Source organism: Somniosus microcephalus, chromosome 8 (genome assembly GCF_052327205.1).
Source record: "Somniosus microcephalus isolate GS21.2 chromosome 8, FLI_Smic_1.0, whole genome shotgun sequence".
Taxonomy (NCBI): Eukaryota; Metazoa; Chordata; class Chondrichthyes; order Squaliformes; family Somniosidae; genus Somniosus; species Somniosus microcephalus.
Window position 1 is genome coordinate 31,482,865 of NC_140994.1, and position 14,852 is coordinate 31,497,716.

Here is a 14,852-nt window from a genome sequence, read left to right on the forward strand (position 1 = left end):
CCAGGTACCATTGAAGTTAAGCTGATCACTTCACAGTAGCACACTTTGAGACCTAACAACCACACCTAAAATCAATTCCCGCAGAGATTTTTTGTTGGAATGGCGTATATCTCAATTCAAGGAGTAAAATGCATGTTCTTGTAAATCCAGGAGGTGGAAGGTCATTGGGAGGGTAGCCTTTGACTGTTTATGTTGGTGCAGGCCCAGGTGACGCTGCAGCACTGAGACATGGGGGTAGATTTTCCCGAACCTGTCGGGAAGAAGGCGGGACTTCCCCTTTCGGGTTTTTGACCCGCCTACTTCGACGTCCGGCCAATCCGCGCGATTTTAACTTGATTGACCTTGTTGAGTCCGCCCAGCGGGCTCAGCAGGCCAATTAAGGGCCACCCGGCAACAGGTGATGTCACAGACTGAAATTTCAGAAATATCAGCGTTTCACAGCTGTTTGAAGCTGTGAAACACTGACAGACTGAGTTCTGACATGAGTCCTTCTGCATAGACTGTTAGAACTCCTACCAGCACTTAAAGCTGAAGGCTGTCACTTTTGACAGATCGCAGCCTTTCAGCTTTCAGTTCCGGCTGAGTGATGGGCTCCCGACGGCTACAGGAAGAAAGGCTGTTAAGGTAAGTACAGGTAAGTAAAAGTTCTTTACACACTTTAGACACACTTACCTTTGCACTCATGCACCCATCACTCACCTGAGCACCGACATCGCGACCCCTCCAACTCCTTCAACCCGACGGCCCGCCTGCTCTAACCTGGCGTGGTTTGGAGCCATCGGGAAACCCACACGAAACCCCTCAAAATAGGGATTAGGCTAAAAACTGCCTGTTAACCTGTTAACAGGCAGTTAATTGGCACTAATCCCTTCCCGCCTCGGGTCGGCGGGTCCCAGTGCGGGGCGGGTACCCGCCACCCCTGAAACTTACGTGGGGCGGGGTTTTGGGCGGGATGGTGTCGGGTCCCCCGAATTTGGGATTTCCCCGCCCCCCCCCGCCTGAAACCCCGCCTGACGGCTCCACGAAAATCTAGCCCATGGTGTTCAGCAGTTCACTGCAAGCCTCCTGAGATCAGTGAGCATTGCAGGATGTAGTGTTGCTGTCAATCCTTCCTTTAAACTCCTGGCTTAAAGGGGCATTCTGTTCATAAAGCAATGCGTGACCGATCTATTTTTCATTTATGTACAGATGATGCAATAATATAATTCATATTGGAATGCATCATTTGCATCTAATGTCATTACATTGAAAATGGTGTGAGGTTCTTCTGACTTAACTATCTTTGCATCTATGAAAAAATAAGATTTTTCAAACAGTGTTTCTTTGTGATAACACTGTCCTTTTAAATATATCAGTTTGAGGGCCAGCCTTCCATCCTCTAATGTCCTTTGGTGTTTCTCCTTACTAGGTGAACACCTGTTAAAACTCCCATCAGGAATACTGTTACAAACAGATCATCTTAAAAGTAGAAGCATCTCAGATTTCTCATTATCATTGTAGACGGCTTCAGTTATCTAGGCTCTGCAAGTATTTAGATGGTCTGCACTGTGGATTGATTTAAAGGTTTTTAATATTGGAACTTAAATCAATTAATGTCTGTAAAATTGGTCTTCCAGATCATACTGTACTGTCCCCAAAGTTTTTTTTTTCCAAAAGTCTCCAACAATCTGGTTGACTGTTTCCGTACATCACCATCACTGTGAGTCTGTCTGGTGCCAGTCAGTTGACCTAATATAATGTTTCATGTGTCAATGCACTTTGTTTTTCTTTGTTTTTTTGGAGGAGTTTAACAGTTTTTCCCCTAACTTCCTTCAATCCACTGATTTCCTTCATAAAATATGACAGCAGTCTCTCTCCAGTCCGATTAATGTGGTTGGAAAAAGAGACTAGTGAAGTTTATAGAAAACACAAGCCATGTTTTATCTTGGCCCAAAACTCTTTACTGAGTCTTTAGTACAGACTAAAACAATTCTATTTTAGATTCTAGCTGAGATTTTTGAAGCAGAATTATGGTAGGAAAAAGGTAGGTTTCTGCCACCCCGCCATCCTCCAAATTCATGAACTGTTTCAAATGTGTTCTGTGACTTTAGAGCAAAAATTTTGTTTTTTTCCTTTTTTTTTCCCCATCACCATTAACAAACCGTTTGCTCAATGGACACCTGGAGTTGTTAGTCACTGTTCTTTACACACCTGAGAATATTGTATTTGACTCATCCTGACACACATTGGCATCAAACCTGTGCAGCAGCTAAAATACAGTAATTCAGCACGGTGAGAGCTGTTTTGGTGAGTCGATTGCAAATTCATCACAAATCACTTGGCCAATATTCTAACTGCACAGGCCACTAAATAGCATGTTGAGTTTTTTTTTGGTTGGCGGGTGGTGGGGTTATAAATTCCTGGTGATTTTTGCCCCTAACTTTGAAGCCCTGAAGAAATCAGGAAAACACAAGATGTTTCCAGGTATGTTTGTTTAGGTTTAGTGTATATTGGATCATAAAGGGCGTTTGTTCCTTAAATTAGGGTCACCGTGTGGGCAACTCTACCTCCCCATTTATGCTGGAAAATGGGTGGTAGGCAAACAAAAATGTTATAAACATAAGTATGCCCTTTGGCCGCCTGAGGCAAGCATGACTCAATTAATGGGTTGCCAGCGCTCTCAACTGGATCAGACAGAAGCCTTATTTAAATTGTGGTCCTACACCCATCATAGGACCTTGATCCAGTTTTCATGGACTAATGGGTGGGCATGCCCGCACATGTCCTGTCCATTCGTCCCTGGCATTGAGCAGCCTAACCAGTGGTCCTTAAAGGGACCACTGCAGGTCACTCCAAGAATGGGCCAATTTTCTTTTCTACTTTTATTCTTGTGACGCCAGGAGGAAGACACCCACTCCTTCTGGCCCCACAAAAATACTCTGGCCTGCTGTCGGACTCTGTGTTTCTTGATTGCATGTCCTCCCTGACTAGCATGCTGCCTCAGAGAGCCGGTTTAGCACACCGCCCACTGGCTGCATACTAATGAGGCCCAACCTCCAAGATAGTTTGGGCCTCTCACTGGTGCAATCGCGATTTGGTGACTCGATCACAATGCCGGCCAGCTGGTTGATTAATGCACCAGACAAAAATTGCCCCCTGTATATCTATTCGGGGAGAAACAGTTATTAAAATCGCATGAACTAGTTCCTCTCTCAAATCTGGTCAAATAGTCCTCTCAAAGGATCTTCTCAATTGCGGCTAAGCCATCAAGATGATTGTGGGCTTCACCCCTCTACAAAGCCCGCATCCCTGTCAATATATATTATTACAATCCTCTGAAGCTGTATTTTGTGACTACCAGGAACAGACAGGAGGAGAGGGACTGAGCGAGAAGAAGAGGATGAGGAAAAACTCAGACGTAGACAACTCCAGGAGGAGCAACTCAGCAAAGTATGACCGACTCGTGATATCTAGAGCTGTTAGAATGTGCTATTAAAAGAATGGTATTTTTATCTCCTAAATTTACCATTCATAACATTGACGAGGTTAAAGAAACAAGCAAATCTATAACAGTCACTCTACTGTTTCGTGACTGGTGCAGTATCAATAATTAGTGTGTGTATGTGTGTGTTTGTTTTGTGTGTCTTGTCCATTGGTATTAGGCTGTTGTAAAGAGGAGGTTGGGGCAATTCTGTCTTGACTTTCAGCCTACCTTCAATTTGTCAGATAGTGCATATTAAACCTATTATTTCTGTTCAAGAACACCTTTCAGATTTGTATGTATTATTTTTGAATTGTTTGGTTTATCTATTTAGTTTTCTTTAAACAATCTGCTGTTAGTAGCATTTCTCCCTTCCTGTGGTTCAATTTAATATTTTTTGCATCATCTCGGTGATGTCGTCAATGTACCTTTAATGAAAATTTACTAGTAAACCTCAGGATGTCCCAAAGCACTTTTCCAGCCCCATCTGCCCTCTCAGGTGGACGTAAACGATCCCATGGCACTGTTCAAAGAAGAGCTGGGGAGTTTTCCAGGTGTACCTGGTCAACACTGATCCCTCAACCAACACCTAAAACAGATGATCTGGTTATTTATTTCATTACTGTTTGTGGGAGCTTGCTGTGCACAAATTGGCTGCCACGTTTCCTACATTACAACAGTTACTACACCTCAAAAGTACTTCTTTGGCTGTAAAGCGCTTTGGGATGTCCTGAGGTTGTGAAAGATGCTATATAAATGCAAGTCTTTCTTTTTCTCCCCCCCCCTTTCGTTTAAGGATTCCGCAGCACAATTAAGAATCTAATAAAATAGCAAAATACTGTGGATGCTGGAAATCTGAAATAACAACAGAAAATGCTGGAAATACTCAGCAGGCCAGGCAGCATCCGTGGAGAGAGAAACAGGGTTAGCCTGCTGAGTATGTCCAACATTTTCTGTTGTTATTTAAGAATCTAATAAGACAGGCCACTTTACACAGAATGCTACCAATCAAAGTTGCGAATGTTCTCCTTCAGTATTGCTTGGGTTAATGGAAAGGAAATGATTCTTAATCAAAATAGAGTTGTTTGTCTTGTATTCTTGCCCACAACATACCACTGCTCATGTTTGTACTCTGCTTGGCTGAAACAGTTCAAAGTAAATTATGTTGAAAAAGGGACATTGTCCACAGGGAAAATCGAGCAATGTTTAGCCAAACTCAGCGCAATAACTCCTACTTACTGAAGCTGCATTAGTTGCTATTCAGAAATATTGGTTTATTTATTTCTGTAATTATCTATTGTAATTGAACAGATCCAGTCAGGCCTTGGGAAGCTGATCCTGAAGGAAGAGCTGGAAAAGGAGAAGCAAGCCCGCTTGGCCTCTCACACTCTCTCCGCAAACCCTCAATTCAGACATCGTTATGATTCAGCAGGGAATGCATGTAAGAATCGAAATCTTTCATTAAACGTGTGAGATGAATGGCTTCTTTATCAATTCTTAATTCTTTGGCATGGGCCTCTGTACAGCTGGACTGTTTCTGTGTTGCCTTCTGCCGAGCTTCACTACATTACAAGGTTGCCTTTTTATATACAGTACTTCATATTGTGATGTTTTATGTAGTTCCAAGCAGTTTGGTCTGATAATCAATATATGTAGTGGAATATTTTTAATTAGATATAATTCAATGCATCAGAAGTATGTGGATTGTTGGGATCTTTTGAATAGTTGCATAGACATTGGCCCAGAAATTCGGGTCTCCACGGGTGAGTACGCATGGGGTACTCACCCGTAAGCCCAATGGAAGTGCCGGTTTCGTGCATGCACTGCGAATGCGTGGAAAACTGGCACTTCCATTCCCCTGAAAGAAGGGGTTCAGAAGTCAAACGCGTGCGCAGGAGAGGCTGCGTGTGCGCATCGAACTTACGTTTTTTTTGCAGGTTTTCCCGGGAAGGTAAGTCTCCAGAAGTTAGACATTTAAAAAGCAGTCGCAAGGCCTGCTTTTTACAAGGTAAGTGGTGAATTAATTAAAATTAAAACATTTTTTCCACAGGTTTATTATTTTTAAATACTTTAAAGAAAGGTAAGTTTATTTTTAGCCCCGTTAGAAAATTAAAAAAAAAATTTCAAAAATTTAAATTATTGTTTAAAATAGGTATTTCATGTAATTTATAGTTTATTTTAAAAATGTGATTTAAAAAAATTATTTGAAGATTTAGTGATTTTTGGGGCTTATAGTATTTATAGGTTTGACAGGTCTTCCTGTCAAACTTATGAATGAAGCATTCCCTGCTACCATTGGCTCTCCATGGCCCACGTTATCCCAGGGGACGCATTGAACTAACTGCGTCCCTGGGATACGCAAGCACTGCGCACCGGCAGTTGGAGGAGGCCCAGGATCGCAATTCCACGGGGGCCAACAGCTCAACGGCCGGCGCGGTAGGTAAGTGCAAGTCGGGGGCTTGCAACCGCGGGAAGCTCCCGACCCGAATTTCTGGGCCGATATTAGAAGTTGATTTAGAGGTTGTAGCAGCCAGTAACAGGATTTCCCAAAATTAAAAATGTCCATTGATAATCAGTGAGTCACTGCTGAATAATGTTAGCTCCATGTTAGAAAACAAACTCCAGTGGTGGATGGGCTTTGTGCTGTTTTCAGTGAGATGATGATCTATCCCAGTCTGTCAGGAGGAGACATCAAGGTGAAGACTAGCCACATTGCACAGCAAGACACTGAGGCAGGAGGAGAATCACCCCAAGCCACCCTCTGGAACATTAGCATTGACAGGAACTTTGGGCCTGTCCACCCTTTTGACAATAGACTAGAAGGTGCGAAAGGGCCTGAAAAAATAGAAAAGGAGACAGTTGCTCTATCCTGCACTTAGCCATGACATGGCAACTTATTCTTTGTGTCTGCTAATGTTCAGTGCATAAATTAAAGCTTCCCTAAGGCTTTGTGGACTAGGTTGAGAGTATCTATCGTAGCAGCAGTCATCACATTTACCATTAATTTCCCAAACACTAATCTTCTTGAACGCTTTCACGTTGCATTTTTGAAGATCACTGATAATTAAGAGTTTACTGAGACTGCTGTTGTCATGGGTGATCCCCATGTGACTCCGTGAGATCTGGTAAAAGGCTTTTATGAAGCATTACAACCCCGCTGAAGGAAATCCAAAGTGTTAAGCCTCTAATTCTAATGAAAAGCCTTTGATTAATGAAACAGGCACTCGGAGTGCTCCAGGGTGTGTTTTCTCTGTTCACAGTTTAATATAATGCAATCACTGAGCGCTTTAGTTTATTGCTTTAAGCCTGTAATCCCTGAATCTAAATACAATGAAAATTATGCCCGCGCTAAAGGAATGGGGTGCTGCTGACTTCATTTTTACTCGCCAAAAGGCAATTGTAATTTTTTATATATAACAATACAAATCATAACATGGCAGCCCTAACTTCAATTCTGCCTTTAGATTATATGTACTGTACTCTAAATACAGTAGCAGCATGGGGAAAAGACATTGTGATCAATACGGAACAGAATTCTTTAATACCTAAGTTTCATGCTTCAGCCTAATCTTCAAAAGATTTCCGTTGAATTTCTATCCACCCTCCAAAATAGTTTACTGTTAACGCGGGAACTAAGCAGAAATCTTTCAGAGTTGGAACATTGGAGCCCAGGAATAGAATCTACTGTTAAGGTAATCAATAAATCTATGAGATCATTTACCTTTTGAAGTAAGGAATTTTAATACCGAAACCAGCTCAGTAAAAATGTTTTAGAGGGCATCTTCATTTGTTCTTTTGTTGGAGTCGGTATTGTTTTGGTGATGTTTGCTCCTCTAGGATTCCATGACCGCTTCTGCAGCAATTTGGTTTGTTTTGGTTGTACAGAGTCCCGTGTTTAACTGGCCAACCATGTTTTTATTATCGGAAATCAACAGCGATTACACTGAAAAGGTTATTTGGACAATTTTCCTGTCCTCCAGTCGCCTCAGTATTAGCCAGGTGGTGCATTAGAAAAACATAGAAACATAGAAACATAGGAGCAGGAGTAGGCCATTCGGCCCTTCGAGCCTGCTCCGCCAGTCAATATGATCATGGCTGATCCTCCATCTCAATACCATATTCCCGCTCTCTCCCCATACCCCTTGATGCCCTTTGTGTCTAGATTGATGCCTTTTGTGTCTAGATTGTGTCATTGATTTGCAGGCACCTAACCTGACCTCCAGTGAACCCGGCTGTTTTTCCAGGTTCAGCTAAGTTGAATGTAGTGGGCAGGTGCCGGGTAGGACTACTGCCCTTGGATTGGGTGCTTGCTTCAAAGTGGGGCGGAAAATTGTGTGCTGGTCCAGGCCAAGCCCAGGTGCTGACTGATTCTGACAGCAGCAAAATCATCTCCATCCACACAATACACATTACTGTGCCAAATAATTTATAAAAGTAACACTTACCTTAGCTAAATGGAAGTTTCGGGATGACACTTTACAGATCTTTCAATCTGAAGGCAAAGCCCCATAACTCCAACTAACTAATGCTATTATGATTCCTACATAAAACTGTGGGGAATAAGCTTCAAATAGACTTGACTATAGATACAAAGCATTCGCTTCTCAGAGACAATTCATCCTCAGTTTCTGTGTGCATCCATATATCATACAAAGCACCACATTACTGCTATTACTGTCATTTAAAATATATCCATTATTAATTGTCCATTTCCTTCACTTGGAAATTGGAATGCTGCTCTAGAGTTAGTAATGTGGAGTATTAGCTTAAATGTATTGTTTTTGTTACCTCCCCGTTGACCTTTTGAGGTTCTAATGTAGATTTTACTTTTCTCCCCTTCAGCCCTGCATGCCTCTGCCTCCAAAACTTCCTCCCTCCCTGGTTACGGAAGAAATGGGCTACACAGGGTAAGACAAGACCAGCATGCACCAAACTCTGTGTAAATGGCAAGGCAGCAATGGTATCAGCTGGCATTCCTTGTTTCTGACTAAACCGCTTCCTTCACCTACCCTTTACCTTTCAAATTGTAACCCCTAACTCTGGAGTTTCATATGTATCAGCTTGGAATAATTGGCATCAAGTTGGCCGAAGCAAGTCTTAAATTTGCAACTGCATGGCTGCTAAAGGACGGATTGTTTCGTCAAGTTTTAGAAAAATTAAGTTGGCAGTGTTTTGTGCACGAAACAAAGTTATTAGAGTGTTGAAAAAAGATCACTGTGATATCACAGCTACGCCTAATGTAAAAGACATTGTGCCTTTTCTGTATTGGGCCAATACATGTTATAGAGTGAGCTACTCAATTTGTAGAATTTGGGCTGACGAGAATGCTATAATTCTGAAGCTTATGCATTTGAGCCTATGCCTTGCTTTTGATAAAAGTCTTGGGTAATGAGAAGTCATCTTTTATTCTAATTTATTGCTAAGAAATCAGAAGAAGGAGGAATTAGTGGTGCAATTAGTTAGCACACTGCCCGGTCACCTCTGGGACCTGTGTTTGAATGCAGTACAGACCAAGAGGATGGGAACCCTCTCGCTGCAAGGCTGCTGCGGGAAATGCGTTGGCACAGTCAAACTGTCCCTAATTTGGTATTAATTGGTAGTCTCACTCGGAGAGCCCACAATGATGGTTGAATTAAGAAGCGGAAATAATTGCCCGGTGCGCTCAGGAGGGTCTTCTGGGTTTTGGGTTACAGCAGATTTTTGGGGGGAAAAGTAGAGGCAGCTTTACTTTGCAGCTGCCTGTGCTGCACCTGATACTAGGAATGTTTGATACTGGGGAAGCACGCCGGGAATGTAAAGCTTTTTTTTGTCTCGAGTGCTAGCATTCCTCGCTTTTTATGAGCACAAAAATTCACCAAAATTGTAAGAAAAACAAAAGTCGTCCTAAGTTGAGTTCTTGAAATAAGTGCATCCAAACGACCAGTTCGGGGTTGGCCCTGCCCCCTTATAGCCACTAGGTTCACACCACTGTCTGCTTTTTATCTGCCACTTGAAACTGAAGCCTATCTTCAGTAGAACAGTACTCCAGTCACGGCTTTATACATTTACAATAAAATCCCACTTGTCCCTCGGGTCAATGCATTACTGCAATTTGCCACAGTTGGTAAAATATTGTCACAGTGCATAAAGAAAATAAAGAAATCAAATATTAAACTGGCTCTTAAACACCAATGTGTTGTTATCCTCAAATGGCATGGTCCTTAACAACGTACCAACACATGGCAATCTTGGTGCCATGGAGCAGTGGGAAACTAGTTTGATACACCACTGCTAAATTTTCAGTTTCAGCAAGAAAGGCGCTGCGGGTAAGGGAAGTTTATGTCCTGTCTCCAACAAGCTGCAGTTGTCTTGTCTCCTGGTGACTGACTAAAAGCGGCATAGCCAGGGGCTTGTGAACGACCCTGTCCTCAGTGTCGCAAGGACGCACAGGTGTATCACTCCTATTTCCAGATAGTCAAGGAATAGCAATTGTTTATAGTACATTAAAAGTGGACAGAGAATAGCCCTCCTTTGCAAGCAAAGAGCTTCAGTGTTGAAGGGAATTGAGCAAGAGAGAACTGCTTTGCTTCTGAAGGAAAGTAATGAGTTCGAGGGATGAACAGATGAATTTGATGGGATGCTTCACAATCAAACGTTAATTATTTAACTGACCCCGTGAAATAAATTACATATAATAAGAAAACCCATGATATGAGCACGTTCACGTGACTTGTGTCAGAATGAGTAAACCTCAAGACTATGAATATATAATTAAAGGATTACTGAAAAGATTGTCGTTAATGTATTGACATCACATCACGCATGAACAATAATTGCAGTGCCTTATTCTTGGGTAGAGTGTAAAATGCTTTGTACAGTTATTGTAAATGAAGAGTAGCCTTGATATTAACCTAATGTGCCCAGCGAGAATGGGGTAGCTCCGGGTCGGATGCCCTATTTACACCCTGCCAGATTTTCAGCTTTTTTGCAGTCACTGGCGCGTAAAATTGGACAAGGTTTAAATTGGGCATCTGGCCAAACCCGCCTCTATTGTGGCCGAGCACGTTAGGTTAAAATTGGGCCTTTAAACATTTGGAAATTTTAAAACCTAGACTAAGAATAAAAATATTAGATGCGTTTCAATTTTGAATTCAAGTAAATTAGAGCTAATTGAGGACTTCTACCTTTGACAATAGCCTGAAATATTTCTATATGAATGGGAATTTTTTTTTAAATTCGACGGGGGGAATTTTCCGGGGGGTCAGCGGGCGCAATCGGTGGCGGGCCAGGTGGGAAAGTGTTTATTTTTTTGACCAGGTCTGGACCCTGCTATCTACCTGCCGCCACGCACCTTTCCCAAATGTCGGGTCTGCCAGCGCTGAGCAGACCCGACAGGCAGCGGCGGGAGAGGCAATTGAAATCATTAGTGGCTTGTTTACAGCCACTTAACAATGCTTTTTTCTCAGCTTTTTGATTTTGACAGGTCGCCCACCGCTTTCCCGCTGTGCCTAGACCTCATCAGTGAAGCTGAGGCGGGAGGTCACTATCCATTGTTTCAGCTGATGAGTTGACAGCTTCAAATACCAACTCAAAGCTCCCAGCTGATTCAGATATCTTCCCTTAGCCACTAGCTTCTCTAAACTGCATTTTCACTACAGATTCAGAATGCTGCAAGTCTTTACACAAGTCTCCATCCAGTCTGATCTCATTACCTCTCCCACCATTGACAGATCACTTCTGTCATCTCTACTTCACCTGCCATCTATTCCATCAGCATCGGTGCCCATTATACTCTCTCACCTTAGTCCTCAGAATCCCGCCACAATCAGCCTGAACACCAGCATCACCAGGCACACCAGCAGCACCAACAACAACACCAACCTTCTCCGCAATCAACTGATGCTGCACAGGACAGAGTGCATCAGCACCCGACCACATTGCTGCCTGGGAGGCCAGGGATGGCCTCAACATGGCTAGATTTACTTCACTTGATGCTGTACACCCTGGCTGCCACATGATGCGCCAGGTTGGCACCACCCCACACCAACACCATAAAGCATCCCTACAATACCCAAGCCATTCCTTTCACACTCATCACCATTGCGAGGGTACCGTTACGCCTCACCATTCACTGCAACTCACTAAGCCACTTCCAAATCTGTCCGAGAATGCAAAATGTTGAAAATAAAGATTTCAATGTTTGACAGCACATTAACAGAAACTTCACATGAACATTGGCTAAAACACCCAAGTGCCTACCCTTGTGTGTTGTTAGTTGGTATGATTGTACTAGGATGAGGGTGAGCGTGAGGGGTGGTTGTGAGATGGAGAAGTGATAATGTAGATAGAGAGGGATGGGTGGAGGTACAAGGTAAGTTGGTGTGAGTAAGGATGTGCAGGAGTAGTGTAGGGAAGGCAGAGTGATGGGGGTGTGATGAGTGGCACAGCAGGATGAGGCTGAGTGTGGCTTTGCAGTAACGTTTTGTGATCTACTGAGATCATCGAAAGGTTTGCGCCACTGCAGCCTGGTCCTCCTGCTTGTGCCTTCCTCTGCAATGTGCATAAGCATATGGAGGGAGTCATGGGAGAGCCTGGGTGCAGTGCTTGTCAGTGTTTGCAGCACTTCAATGCTGTAAAACACTGACAGCACAAATGTCAAAAGAAAGCTGGCCATGGTCCCTTTAAGGAAACCGGCTGATGACGCGTCATCAAATGACGTCATCAGACCCGCTTCCTTCAATTGGCCAGGAAATGCGCTGGGCGGACTTAACAAGCCCAATCAGTGGAACATCGTTCTACACAGCGAGCTGGAGCCAGCAGCGAGGCCGGGACCCGCCACTGACGTCACCTGCCACGGACCCGCCGAGGTTGGTAAAATCAGCTCTAAAAACAGACTATGGAATTACACCATTTGGTATGCTATAGTTTCATAAGCTATTAAAAGCTAAATTTAATGATCAAGATGTGACCTATTGTGTTCATGCATGTGAGCAATGCTGGTAAGAATGCACCAGACATGGGTCTAATTCAGTGTTGCCCAATAGAAATTGCTGACTAGCCACAGGTGAGGTTATCGAGACACCATTTTAGCCACATGCATGAATTTTAGTAGAAAATGTCATACACACAATAGAGGTCAATGTACTTCACGTGTATATTTAGTTAAAAAGCATCTACCACCATTCAGTGAAAAACTTTGTACTCTTCTCTTTCACCAAAATTTGGAATTCTGTCATGAATTCATCAGACACAGCACATCAGTGCGGCTTCTAGGTTTTTGTTCAGCAGTTGCAAGCGGTACTTCGACTTCATCAGTGACTGCCAAGAATGTTGACTCGCACAACAAGACGTGTCAGACCTGCCCCTCCCTCCACCCACCCAGAATGTGGTTGGATGCTGCTTGCCCTTATGTGCTCTGTTGGAGCTGCTCGTTATTGGATGGACTTGCCTTCTGCTGGCCTAGAGCGGTTATGCCGATTGGTCGAGCTGACCCCAGCTTCCCTCTCCATACAATGTGACTGGTGTTTCCATGGTGCTGAAGTCCAGCGTTTTCGCTCATGTTACACACCATTCCAACGGATAAACAATAAGCATTAACGAAACAAGTAAAGCGCACACAACAATTAAAAAAAACACTCACTCACTCTGCTTTTCATCTTAACTTTTTACCAACAAATGCACAAAAAAAGTTAAAGTACGCACACAAATGCCGTGCGAACATGAGTATTGAGCTCACGTGCCCAACAATGGTGTCTGTTACCATTTTTTATTCACTAATCGCAAATGCAATTAGCCACAAGTGACTAGTGGCTAATTTATTGGACAACACTGGTCTAACTACTAGTTTTACATTATTTATGTATGCATTTATGGTAGAGCACAGTGATGTAGTAATAAATCTATAATAACTGGTAGAATACAATTATCTGTTAAGACATCTGTAGACTGAATCACTGACCTAAAAACCTTTACAGATTGATTGCACTGTCCTCTTATTTTGTTAGCCGCAGTCCACAGATTTCACACAGTATGACAGCTACAGCGACGTAAGCGAAGGTGTCAGAGGTAGGGATGTCTTTCACCTTGTGTTTCTGTTCAGTTTATAAAATATGTATAAACTCAGTAGCACTTCTCTTGTGGAAAATGGGTCAAAGGCCATGGCCTAATTCTGCTCCAGGCTTGTGTATGAGTTTCATTAATTCGCTCTGAATGTGCCTAAGTTGCCCATAGTAAGTAGATCTGTTGCTATTCCTGTACCTAGTCGCTGTAAATCTACAGTAAACAAATGCTGCTACTACAGCAGATAAATGAGTGCATCTGCTGTACGTTGATGTGCTTCAGTGCCTTTGATGTAGGCTGTGGCCATACGTGGTAAACTGCCACTTTATAAAGTAAGAACTAACATAAGATTTTTATTTCCATCAGTTATTTCTCTCGGAATTTTACTCTTGTAGAACAAAACTAGTTCATATGAAGCTCATAATTATAGCGTAGTGCACATCTATATATTATCAATTGTCTGATTTATTTAGAAAGTATAAGAAAGCAATGCCAGTTTCAAATCCATCTGATGTGAAATTATATTGGGACCGAAACTGCCGCTCCACTACCATATAATGACCCGCGTTCCTGAGCCCACCAGAATATCTAGGGTCAGGACAAGGTCAAATTGCTTAAATAGTTCCGGCACATTTTGGGTACTTGCCAGGGTGAGGAGAGAGGAAAATGCAATGCTTGGATGCCGTGTGCATGAGTAGCTGGTAGGCCCAGCTTCATTGGACCCTGGTAGGCCCAGCTTCATTGGACCCTGGTAGGCCCAGCTTCATTGGACCCTGGTAGGCCCAGCTTCATTGGACCCTGGTAGGCCCAGCTTCATTGGACCCTGGTAGGCCCAGCTTCATTGGACTCTGGTAGGCCCAGCTTCATTGGACCCTGGTAGGCCCAGCTTCATTGGACCCTGGTAGGCCCAGCTTCATTGGACTCTGGTAGGCCCAGCTTCATTGGACTCTGGTAGGCCCAGCTTCATTGGACTCTGGTAGGCCCAGCTTCATTGGACTCTGGTAGGCCCAGCTTCATTGGACTCTGGTAGGCCCAGCTTCATTGGACTCTGGTAGGCCCAGCTTCATTGGACTCTGGTAGGCCCAGCTTCATTGGACTCTGGTCCCTGTTAATCAGCCCCCTTTTTAAGAGGTCCAATTTAAACTTTGGGTGTTTTCCAGGCCACAAGTCCAGCCTGGCCATCACTTCCATGGTTCTTTTGACCTGGACACCAGTATCTTACTGCTGTGCAGCTTTCTCAGGGCAAAGGAGATGGAGGCAGTGAGAATTCCAATGGATGACACCATCCTGCCAGCCCTGCCGAGCCTGCCTCCTCACAAATGTCAGGCCATCATTGTGAAAGATGAAACTTCTG

The 14,852-nt window shown here is 43.4% G+C and overlaps 1 protein-coding gene across 8 annotated transcripts in view; it reads left to right on the forward strand.

The window, feature by feature from the left end:
* ablim1b (actin binding LIM protein 1b) overlaps positions 1-14,852 on the forward strand; it is a 468,612-nt gene that overhangs the window by 436,275 nt on the left and 17,485 nt on the right. For all 8 annotated transcript variants that reach the window (XM_085994431.1, XM_085994434.1, XM_085994436.1 and 5 more), the window contains 4 exons: positions 3,341-3,429; positions 4,772-4,901; positions 8,303-8,367; positions 13,444-13,504. In XM_085994431.1, coding sequence (XP_085850557.1) covers positions 3,341-3,429; positions 4,772-4,901; positions 8,303-8,367; positions 13,444-13,504 — 345 coding nt within the window. The remainder of the gene's footprint in view (positions 1-3,340; positions 3,430-4,771; positions 4,902-8,302; positions 8,368-13,443; positions 13,505-14,852) is intronic.